This window comes from Pholcus phalangioides, unplaced genomic scaffold, assembly GCF_987345545.1.
Source record: "Pholcus phalangioides strain wild (caught in Gottingen) unplaced genomic scaffold, Ppha-v1.0 ptg000022l_1, whole genome shotgun sequence".
NCBI lineage: Eukaryota > Metazoa > Arthropoda > Arachnida > Araneae > Pholcidae > Pholcus > Pholcus phalangioides.
The window spans coordinates 34,756,577-34,769,611 of record NW_028301615.1 but is presented as its reverse complement, the minus strand read 5'-3'; the positions used below and the strand labels follow the sequence as shown (position 1 = coordinate 34,769,611).

The 13,035-nt window shown below is 31.3% G+C and overlaps 1 protein-coding gene across 2 annotated transcripts in view; it reads right to left on the bottom strand.

The window, feature by feature from the left end:
• Nup98-96 (nuclear pore complex protein Nup98-96) overlaps nt 1-13,035 on the bottom strand; it is a 164,590-nt gene that overhangs the window by 132,100 nt on the left and 19,455 nt on the right. For both annotated transcript variants that reach the window (XM_089249609.1, XM_089249608.1), the window contains exons 8-9: nt 6,483-6,655; nt 2,317-2,433 (exon numbers count right to left, since the gene is read on the bottom strand). In XM_089249609.1, coding sequence (XP_089105735.1) covers nt 2,317-2,433; nt 6,483-6,655 — 290 coding nt within the window. The remainder of the gene's footprint in view (nt 1-2,316; nt 2,434-6,482; nt 6,656-13,035) is intronic.

The following is a 13,035-nucleotide window of genomic DNA, read 5'->3' as shown; positions in this document are numbered from 1 at the left end:
ATATTCATTTCCAGTTCATATTCATTTACCTCCCAGGCAGTATGTAGCACACATTTTTTCTGATAGCGTCTTGTTTTTATTAAAATGATCCTTAATTTTTGAAAAAATAAGTAATTTTTTTAAGAAGCAAAACAATCAGGTTCATTTTGCACAAAAGAAATGAAATTCCAAATTTATGGATTTGTCAATTAGTATTTTCGAAGGGTTCATTTTTCAAAATCGAAATTTTGTAAAGGATCTGGAAAAACTGGCCTAAATTTTGGCCCCCTCCTCAACGTACTGCAATTGGTTTTTTCCTCCCGTGTTTTCACTTTCATATAAATCATTCTTGCCTATGACACATTCCAAGCAAGCAATCTTCTCTCCCTAGTAAAAATTTCACTAATCACACATCACCTCATTCACTAACTCTAAGTGGTATGGATAAAATTTCTTGCCTCTTAGTTTAGCATTGACACACACATATTTTTAATTTTTCATTGCTAAATGCAACACTTCTCCCTATACCTCTTAGTTTGCATCTACTGAAAATTGAAAGAAAGTCTACTGCATTCAAAAAAGATATGGCATTTTGAACATGGTTTAGTGATTTCTGGTACGCTGCTTAAAGGGTTAATCCTACTATATCTCAGAAGATATCCCACTACAAATGCACTGTTTTTAGTTTTTGAGATACACAATCATGTGAGCATTTTATTTTCTTTAGGCATTATTAGGAATTATTTTTAAGAAATACATTTCTAAAATTTCTAACACCTTCATCAGCAATATTAAGACAAAAATATGCTTTCAGGTTCTCTTCTTCTAATGAATTAAATGGTATATTCAATTACATCACAAGACAATACTATAACATTAAATACAGCAAGTATGCTTGCCGACTTATACCACTATTAAATTCTTTCTGAGTATATGGGTCATTCTCAAAAAGTGTATAAACAATTTTCGAGACTTCATAATTTTGTTTTACAAAATTTCAGAGCACTTTGATAGTAATTTTAATTTTTTTTTTCTAGCTCTTCATTTAATTCTGTCATATGGCATTTCTTAATTTGTTTCAGATGGTATCCAATTTTTTTTTTAAATCATTGTTTGTACGAAACATCAAAATTTGGCTGTTCCAGCTCGAAAAAAAGTGTTGAAAAGACTTGTGTGCAAATTTCTGGAATTTTTTTTTTCAAAAAACTTGTAATCACATTTTATATGTGCACCATAGATAAATAAAACTGACAATAAAATTGTGAAAAAATTCTTTTCATGAAAAACCATTTTTTTGTTCTCATGTCCAGAAATTTTTTCCATTTTAAAATGTCTACTGTGTTACGATCATTTGGGAAATATATTTTTATACTGGATTTAAATCTGATAAACCCTTTAAAGCGCACTGAAAAGTTTATTTTTAATTCTTGATCAGCAATTTTGAATTTCACTTTTGCAAAATGACTTAATATTCGTGTTTTTTTTAGTACCAGATTTTTCTGTTGGATGTCCACTCTGTTATGTCATTATCATAAATAATTAAGATGTTTTTTCCCCCTTTTTTATCAACATCAAGCGATAGTACATGGAGGCACACTTTAAAATATAATGAAAAAAGCAAAAATATATTTTTTACGGCGATATTTACTTTCATAACAGAGTGGACAAAATCCATCACTGTCATAAACCTAAAAAATAAAATATTACAAAATAAAAGTGTAAAATATTTATGAAAAACTTCAAGACCTCGGATATAATTTGAGATCAATTGTTTTGAAAATTCAACTTTGAATTTTTCATTTCAAAAATGTGGAATGTACATTTTTTTTTGGAATGACCCATGTATGTACATATTATATTGAATCACAAAAAAACAAAAAAACCCAGCAAATTTAGTGAACCATGATCGATATCAATTTTTGATTAGCATGGTAATTTTATTGTTAAATGTTGAACCCCAATTCAACACCATTTTGCAGAATTCTGAAAAATTTAGCAATAAACTGAATTATATCTAAACCCATGTAATCCCTATATATGGAAGATTTCTTCACAGAAAATTTCTGGTATTAGAGGCGCTATAGCAACGTTTGACTATACTTCTATTTCATTCACGTTATTTTATATCACTAAATGTACTGCATTATCTTTTTTTGTTTTTTAATAATGGAACTTGTGAATAGAAAAATATTACAATCTTAACGATAGCCAACACCTGTTTATGTGAAAAGATAGTGTCTATGAGTAATGTTGAAATACCTGTAAATAAGATATCACAATTTAGTTACAGTTAGTTATCTGATTTACAGTTGAATAACACAAATTTTTACAACTTACATTCTGTTGAGGAGTAGCACCAAATCCAAAAGTATTCTGTGTTCCAAATGCCGTAGGTTGACTTGTTGCAGTCTGCCCGAATAATCCTGTACCTGCTGATGGCTGGCCAAACATGGGCTGCAATGGAAATATCAAAGAACCATGAACATCCATACAAAAAAACAATATCAATAATAAAACAAACAGTAGAAATAATATGCACAGAAAAGGAAATATTTCATAATAGCTGTTAATTATAATGTTTCATCGCCAAAATATTATGAAACAAAAAATTCTACATTAATACTATATTTGTTATATAAGTTGAATTTTTTGAAATAACCATAACATGGTTCGTACTCTTCCAACGAAAAAAAATTCAAGGACTATTCAAGCACTTTTCAATGTAAAACTTAAAAATTCAAGGACTATTTTACAAAAGCATATTTTTCACATGAATAGGCACATATTTAATTTTGATTAAAACTTTCAGAGATTACATTTCTACCTACTTTATTTCACATCATCCATAATGAATAAAGGAGGCCACATACACATATATCTGTGGTGGTTGGTCAGCACATGATACATCCAAAATCACATTTTTGAGATATAAGCATTTTTATTGTCATTTAAAAATGAAAAATAAAGCATACACACAAATACAAATGAAAATATCACACATCGGCATGTTGTTTAGCCGCACGCACTGTGCATTTGTGCATTTATCTCACTTCTAATTAGTTATAATTAGCAAGCTTTTTAGATCAAAAAGCAATTTTTTGGAGATATCATGTTCTGACCAAACACCACAGATATATCATACAAAAAATATGACACATTGAATAGCACAGTTCGTGCCTGTCAATTTCCACATTGAAAAATAGTTTAGTCTCTAAATATTGCAATTAATTTTATTTTAAAGACAAAAAAAAAAAACCTTTCTAAAGATAGAAATAGATTAAATTATTTCTTTCATTAATGCTGAAATAATTTCATTCTGGAATTTTTTCATCAATTCTGGAATTATTTCTTTCATTACTTTTGGAATAATTGCTTTCATCAATACTGGATTTGTTTCTTTCGCTAATGCTGAATTCTTTTATTGATTCTAAAAATTATTTCATTAATTCTGGAATTATTGCTTTATTAATTTTGGAATTATCTTTCATTAATTTTGGAATTATCTTTCATTAATTTTGGAATTATCTCTCATTAATTTTAGAATTATATCTCATTAATTTTAGAATTATCTCTCATTAATTTTGGAATTATCTCTCATTAATTTTGGAATCATATCATCAATACTGAAATTATTTCTTTCAGCCATTAGAAAAAATAACGGAGATACGCCGACATTCAACGCCTCACGGGATCTTCCAAGGAATGAAGATGTCATACCAGCGCCAGTACTAGAGGGCGTGGGGCAATTGCCCCAGGTGGCAATTTTTAGGTGAACACCGTTATAAAATTATCGAATTCCAAATTGGTGGGGGCGGCAAGACAATACAAAAATCCTAGTTATGGCTCTGAGTCATACTCCCTCCAGTAATATAAGCTCAATGGATTTCAGCGCCGATTTCACCCATTGAAGCACAGCTTGCATTTGGCGGCACTTTTGGTCTGGCACATTCAGCAACCAATCTTGATAGAAGGGATTTTTCAGCCACACAAGTAATTAAAAGTAAACACACTTGCTACTCATTTTTTGTTTTCTTTCTTTAAAGAACCTTGTACAAGCGCTTCACACCACTCTTAAATAAATATTTTGTTGACAGCAAGGGCGGAGATACGGGGGTTGGGGGGACGTGAAAAGTGAAGTTGACTGATCTAATGTATATATGCATATATGAATTGACATCATCATTATCGTGCCCCCAGAAATAATGACTGTGCCCCCCCTCCCTCCAAACTTCCAAGTCTATCTCCGCCTATGGTTGACGGTAATCAGAGGAAGCTTCGCTCACTTACGGACTGAAAGGCTGGAATTATTTCGGCAAAAATTATGAAACTTTTTTTTATAAGATATTGATTTCTCAAGTCCTCCAGAAAAAATACCTAGTACCAAGGTTTACTGACTTCCAACGACTCCAAAATACGTCTACATATGATCACAGGGTACATGCTACCATAAAGCCAGGTTTTCCTAGAAGTGGGTTGTTGCAATAACTTCTAGAGCAGAGGAACTTCTACTCTAGAAGGAGGTATTGGTTGTTGGGGGCCAGAGCATGCCGACTGAGCTGAAGAAAAAAAACCACGATAGGAAGTTCATTTTGAACTCTAGCTTTTATTCCATAAAAGTTGCAAGGAAAAAAAACAAGATCATTTACGATCACAAAAAAATAAATAAAATGTCCCACAAATAACAACCGGCAATCTCAGGGAGAAAAAAAACAATCCCAACATACACGCAAAAAAAACCCAGCCTACAATATAAAGCAGAGCTCCCTTGAAAGTGAGAGCATACCAATGGCAATTTACACATAGAGTCGGGCCGAGCGATTCCACGTGCATAGAGAATAAAAAGGGAAAAAACATCCCAACATAGGTTTTTAGCGCCGCATGAACCGAACTGGAAGATTTCACGTCGACAGAAACGTGTTACATAATCACACTACGCGTTTGTATATTCCTACCGTGGCACATCAGCTCATGGCCCTGGCATCAGCTACTCTGTCATCTACATGCTCCGGTTTGAAGGGAAGTGAAAGAAAACAAAAATGAAGAGAAGATCGGTAAAGCGAGTGGCGCACAACGCATTCGACTCTTCCAGACGCAGTCGGCCAATCACGCCCGACGTAAAACACGGCCATGAGGCTTGTTGCGCTCTCTAGGAAAACAGTCAAACTTGTTTTCTTATTATTGCTGAGTGGATGGCATGTCATGCTGGGCGATTCACTTTGCACGCAGCACAGAAAACCTGCTCCTACGAAAACCCAGCTTAAGAATAATGGGAAAAAACGTGCTTTAAATCGAATTATCCAGGGTTATTGGCTGCTAATGCTTTTTCTCTGTGCTTTGCACTTTTTTAAGGACGTCACTTATGGTGTAAATAAAAAAGTGGCTAAAACTATTTCGGAAAACAAATTTTTCAAGGGCTCTCATAGAAAAATAAAAAAAAATTTTATTTTCAAGGACTCTTATGGATTTTCAAGGTCTTGAAAATGAACTTTTTTATTCACTTATTCATTAAACTGAGAAAAATCTTTATATTGGGACTAATTGACACAAAAACATAGGTACATCTAAAAAATGTATTAAATCAAGGTATCAACTAAAGCAGAGTTTGTTATATTGGGAGTTCAACTGTATTACAATATGATACAGCAAGACTTGAGAAATCAGAAAAAAAATTTAGATGCCAGCACAATTTCATTGCTACCAAGCATCTTTTTTATTGGCAAAATCGGTATATCAACAAAATAGTGTATTCTTTTTGTCCAAGACTCCTTTCAACACTAACAGACAAGCTGACATCATTTCTGATAATTTTGTGCTGTCCTCAGACTTCAATTCAGTTATAGGATAAAAAAATCAATGCCAATTTTCTAGTTGATATGGCACCTGGGATTCTGCAAGCTTTGTAATACAGCACTTAACAGTACCTTGATTATCCAATTTAATTAGGATAAGCCTACACTATAAATATAATTTTTGTCGATAAACTAAATCTCGGGATATCAATAAGATAGCAAGCAAATTTACAAACGACATTAAATTAATGGCCATAGCCAGGAATCAAAGCGATGGGAAGTTGCTTCAGAAAAATCTAAATAGGATTATAGCATAGGCAAATGAATGGAGCATGACTTTCAGTGTTGACAAGTGCATGGTCTTTTTTTTGAAACAACCCCTATTTCTCATACGAGTTGAATGGTGAAACTATTCTGCATGCAACTAGGCTCACCGATTTTGGAATTTATTGGTAAGGAAACTTTCGATATCAGGTGATAATTTCTTCAATTAAGAAAAAAACTCAACTTCAATGGAAACAAACATTGATCAACAGAGTTCTGAATAAATGAGGGTTGAATAATCAAGGTTTAACTTTAATTTGAATATTAATTGGCATGATCATTGTAATTTTTACTTTTGAGTTTTTCTAAACTATTTCTCCCTGACTGAGAAACTATCCATTGAGAAAACTACAAAATCACACGAGTATTACATTTCAAGCTATAACTTACCTTTTGCTGGTTAGTTTGTCCAAACATGGATGTATTTGTATTGCCAAACGAGAAAGCTGGAGTAGTTGACGTTGTAGCAGTTCCGAATCCAACAGTTTTTTGTCCAAAAAGTCCTGTACTCTGTGGCTGTGTAGTTTGTCCAAAAAGTCCAGTGTTAGTAGCTCCGAACGTACCTAAACAAAATAAAAATACAAGTTGAAAAAAAACACATTTCAGACTAAATATTTTCCAAATTCATATAACTAGGACAAAAAGAATTAAAGGAGAGAAAAAAGTTTCATCTTTCAGTATCATTTACAGCACTATACTTTTGTCGAATTCCATTTCTACAGCGAAACTTCCATAGGTGCCTTGCAGTCAACAGCCCACCTGTCCATGGCCACTTTCTTATGGATAAGAGTTGAAAAAAACAAGCTTTTGTCCTTTGTTTTTTCAAGTCATTAAGAGTTGATAGTTCTTTTTGTATAAGCTTTTGTTTTTATATTCTTTATAAATTTGCATAAATACCTTTTTGAGTCAACTAGGATTTTGTGTTCATGAGTGACACTATCAGGTTGGAAGCATTTGTAAATAGGACGACAAAACCTAATGCTATACGACAGCTGCTCCAAGCTGATAAGACAGTCTAAAAATTTGGGTAAGAGTACGAGGAAAAAATTATTTTCATTTCATTACTATTGATTCAAAGGTGTACTTCGAATTAATAGTAACTATTACTATTTTTAGCAAATATGGGTTGAGGTTGAAGGGGGGAATGTTACTATTTTTGGCGAAAAGAAATTTCTTATATTTATTAAAATACTGTAGCTTTTTTTTTATCGTGCAGGGAATCAATTCCACATTAGATACACACAAACCCATGAGTGTGTTGATGAAAAATCATCTCCAGCTCCATTAATGAAATTTATACACAGTAAAACCTCTCTTTTGCAGTCACCGGCGGGACAAAGAAATAGTCCGTAAAAGATGGATGCATTTCAAACCCCTGATTAACGGTCATTATTAGGAAAAACTTAGTCATAAGGGGAAATTATTATTTGGCCGTAAAACAGGGGTGACTGCATCTGAGGGTGTCTGTTAAGAGGGGGGTTTCACTGTAATTCATTTTTTAAAATAAAAATAAATAGATGCTAGGAAAAAAGTTTTGGTAAATAAAGTGGAGTAGCAAAAAAATATATGCACTATATTTTTTTTATACGTGCTCAGATGGCAAAATGTCACAATGGCAAATTTGTAAACAATATTTTGCCAAAATACGATATTGTTGGCTTTTTGATTACAATTTGCCTCTGTTGTTTCCTCATAAACTGAAAGAGAAAAACAAAATTTTGCCACCTAAAATTTTAACGAATGAGATCTGGAATGCAAACAACTGAATTTTTTGGGAAAAGTGACTTATGACATTGTCACCTGAGCACAGATACAATACTAGCTATAATACCCACCACTGTCCAAATTTTCTTCAGTTACTGGGACGATTGAAAAAGTGAGGAAACCATTATAAGCAAAAGGCGTATATAAACTATCATGCATATACTGCCAAGCTTAAAGACGTGACAAACCATTGTAAAGGCATATAAACGTCTGAAACGCATTGCTAGAGAACCACGGTAACTAAAGAAAACATTCCGAAAGTGATTGTTTAGGCTGAGAAACCATTGTTGGGTCATTCCATGTCAAATCACCCAGCCATGACACCCATAGTCTCAGATTTCAATGATTTTTTTTTATATTTGTTGCATTTACCATTCTTATTAACCGTGTGAAATATTATTTGCATATCTCTAAAATTTTTTGAGAAAAAAAATGTTGAAATTTATCAAAAACTGATGCAGATTACTTTTCCGAGGCTCAATTTTTAAGCAGCATTGTTTGAGAAAATAAATCATAACTTTTTCAATTTTCAATATATTCAAGTGAAATTTTCACTAAAGTGTTCACAAAAACATACAGAATATGAATACAAATAATTCATACACTTACATTTGAAATTTACATGCAAAACAATTATGTAAACTTTGTTTTTGTGGAATTTTTCGTTAGAAAAAATACAATTTTTCAAACGTATTTTTAGACCAGAGGCACAGCAGTTACCAAAACAACTTTTATTTTAAATTTCTCCAAAATATATGAAGTAAAATACTGGAGAAAAAAAATAATGGTTTTTTGACCGTTAATATGTTTATTCTGGCTCGCAACACAAAATTCATCGAAATAAGACTGGATCGTTCCGATTTCAAATCATTCAACTAGATACTGAAATGCAACCCATCATTCCAGATTCCAATTATTATTTTTTATTTATTGCTTCTACCATGCTTGTTGACCATGCAAAGTTTCATGTACATATCTCAAAAACTTTTTGAGAAAAAAAATGTTTTCTAACCTTACCAATGACGTCTCTTAGGCTAACCCCATTCAAGCAATATTATTTGTGAAAATATAGAAAAAATGTAAACCTTAGAGGGGAAAAAGTCATTTAAATTTTATTTATTTATTTTTTATTTTTGACACAATTTTTTAAACACTTTTTTTTGGATGCACAGCATGAATTTTCAATTTTATTTAAATTTAATCCTATTAATATATTAAGAAGACTAGAAAAGTAAACATTATTTTGACAGTTAATACATTTGAGTAACAAAACAATTGTACTTATATGACTACATTAATTATATTTGTACATTTTGACTTAATATAATGATTCATGCTTAGTAGAAAGAAATTTATATTTTATTTTTCATGTACGCTTATACATTTATTACAGTATTAATTAAATTAAGTTTCATGAGTAGTTAATGCAATAATTAAAAACAATTAATGAATTTTAAAATTCTAGGATTAAATGAATTCATGAAATAATTAGAAATGTTAATGTAATGTGTCAAATGGGAGTTGGTGAAAAAAAAAGGTTTCGGGTGAATAAAATAATTTTTCAAATTAAACCTTCATGTTCAGATTCTTAGAAGTGTTCAAATTCCAAATAATTAATTTCACTTTTAATTGATCTATAAATATTTCTTATGATGCAACAAAGACAAACTTTTGCAATCTGATATATTTTTGCATAAAGAATTATTTTGTATTTGATAAATCCAGATAATGTTAATCATATATATAGATTAATTTTTGAAGTTTTTTAACATGCTTAATTATAAAGTTATTTTACCACAACAGTGTTAAATTTTTTTTTAATTACTTCGACTTTTACAGTATATATTTTAATAAACATATATTTAATGTATATGATAAATATGAAATGGTTATACTTGTGTGAAAAAAAATCTACATTGTAATATTTAACACAAGCCTCTATATATTTTTCCCAAGAAATAATTTAAAATTGCTGATAAAAAGCCAGAATATGAGGCATTAAATCACAAAGAATAAAATTATCAGATACAACCTAATTGTTGTAGCTGAGGCAGATGGAAGAGAGTAGAATGGAAAACCTAATGTATATAATGCCTGGTGGTGATATATAAGATGTGATGTTTCTTGTTGTGATGATGATTGTAAAAAATAATAATAGCTTCTGTGAAGATATGAACTATGGCACACCAGTCTTTGTCCTTCAGAGGGCAGCTGGTGTCTTATTTAATTATAAGACTTTATCATCCCAGCAGGTGATGATAAAATCACTGCTGCTGCTTCATTGGGAAAAATAAAACAAAAGTGTTAGAACTAAACTGCCCCCCCCCCTCTATCCAATGATGCAAGTCTCAATTATGATCTTGCTGAAGACAGAGAATGTGCTCCATAAAGTAGCCTACTCCAGGGTTAGCAAATTTTTCTTATGATAACACAATTTCCATTTGAGCTAAATATTTTATATCATCATTTTGGAAATAAAGGAAAATGTCAGAAAAGAGACTTTTTTTTTCTTTTAGAAATTTATAGTGTTGGAAAAAAAACTGGATCTGACTGTCATAAAAAGTGTTATGCAAAAGTGTAAAATCTGTCACCCATTACATCATTGGACCCATCAGACATCAATATTGAGGAGTGGAGCAAGTTCTGAACATTTATCTACTGTGTGTTTAAGCATCATAGAGCTTTTTTTCTCAAAGTATGAAATATATCCGGAAGCATGCTTTAATCCTTTAAAATGTCATAAGAAAAAAATAAAAGGTTTAAGGATAGTAAACTTGTATTTTTCATGTATAAATGAAATAAACGGTTGTACAAAATCAATTCCAGGGCAAAAAATATGCCATGCCTGTAGAGACAGCGAATATAAACAACAATAAATTAAATGAAGAAACTGAATACTGTGAAGAGATGAACAGTGACAGTAATGTAGAGAAATAACTTGGAAAAATGTCAATTATTAAACAAGAAGCACTTGAAGAAATAAATTCATCTCTACAGAACATAGAAGAGTCACCAATTAAACTTCATATGGTAGCTCCACAGTGCAAGTCAAACAATGCCAAAAGAAAAGTTGAATCTGCTTGCAACACTTTAAAATCAAATGTTTGTAAAGTTTTTGAAGAATTACCAGAAAATGAATCTCAATGTACACTTATAATAATGCAGGGGCAAATTTTAACTCTGGCCCCTGCTTTAAGAAATGGGAACAAGGAAAAAAAAGAGTTCAATGTCACTGAATATGCCGTGAGAGAAACAGGAGAGCTTTTGTAAATGAAAAAGCAAAGGTGAGCCATTGTGTTTTTATTATAAAAAGAATCAAAAATTAAATTTCAACGATTTTTTTGCAATCTAATTTTTTAATGCAAAGGTTTAAATTTTCTTTCCTAGTCATAATCTACATTTTTTTGCGAGCATTTTAGTGAAAATTTCATTTGAATATATTGAAAATCTGCAAAGTTATGATATATTTTCACAAATAATATTGCTTGAATGGGGTTAGCTTAAGAGACGTTATTCGTGAGGTTAGAAAACATTTTTTTTCTCAAAAAGTTTTTGAGATATGTACATGAAACTTTGCATGGTCAACATGCATGGTAGAAGCAATGGTAGAAGCAATAAATAAAAAATAATAATTGGAATCTGGGATGATGGGTTGCATTTCAGTATCTAGTTGAATGATTTGAAATCGGAACGATCCAGTCTTATTTCGATGAATTTTGTGTTGCGAGCCAGAATAAACATATTAACGGTCAAAAAACCATTATTTTTTTTCTCCAGTATTTTACTTCATATATTTTGGAGAAATTTAAAATAAAAGTTGTTTTGGTAACTGCTGTGCCTCTGGTCTAAAAATACGTTTGAAAAATTGTATTTTTTCTAACGAAAAATTCCACAAAAACAAAGTTTACATAATTGTTTTGCATGTAAATTTCAAATGTAAGTGTATGAATTATTTGTATTCATATTCTGTATGTTTTTGTGAACACTTTAGTGAAAATTTCACTTGAATATATTGAAAATTGAAAAAGTTACGATTTATTTTCTCAAACAATGCTGCTTAAAAATTGAGCCTCGGAAAAGTAATCTGCATCAGTTTTTGATAAATTTCAACATTTTTTTTCTCAAAAAATTTTAGAGATATGCAAATAATATTTCACACGGTTAATAAGAATGGTAAATGCAACAAATATAAAAAAAAATCATTGAAATCTGAGACTATGGGTGTCATTTTGGCATTTTGCCGGGTGATTTAAAATGGAATGACCCTGTTGCCCAAATCTTTCACCCATTTCAGGCATTTTCCCAGCTCTGACAAACTTTTGAAGTTGCCTGTCATTCAAGTCGAGTCCTGTTAGCTATATATGTAAAATTTGACGAAAATTGATCTAAAATTGAGGATTTTTATAGAGAACACACAGAAACGACAACGGTGGTTATTTGTGTGCTAGCAATTAACTATTATTTTAAAACTAAAGGTGGGACTTCTCTTTTATGGCTCTTTGAAAGCCTGTTAGTTTTTTTGGCATAAAGAATCAACTGAAAGTACGTTTCTTTTTTAAAGGGTTAGGCATAATTTTAATATAATTTCCCCCCCCCCCACTTTGTCCAACAATAGTGTGCAGAGCATAAATTGCCTTTACCACTGTTCAAACACACTGGGGTGATCAAAGTTATGCCACTGAACAAGGAAACTAAAAGATAAGAACTGGAAAAAGTTCTCAGAAGAGGTTGGATTTTTTTCCTTTGCGATCTTATTAAAATTGTGTCACATTGGATCAATTCCAAAAAATGACTTCTTTAAAAAAATGAATCTTCTCATATGGGTGTTAGGCCAGCATTACACTATAAAAGTTTGGTAGAAGTCCTTTCATAAAACTTGAAAAATACAGCCAATAAGGTTACCGGTTACATTTTCTAAAATGTAACCAATAACCTTATTGGTTGGATTTTTCAAGTTTTATAAAAGAACTTATCAAACTTTTATAATGTAATTCCAGCCTTATAAACGACTGCATATAACAAAGGAATGAAACAGAGCGTCTTCTCATTCAACTCTGAATCTATCAATACAAAATGAAACCAGAAAAGAGTGAGATGGACACAAAACATAAACTTGAAAGATTTTCAGATGCCAGCATCAAGTAGTATTTGAAGGCGGCTTTTTCAGATAAGGGAAATC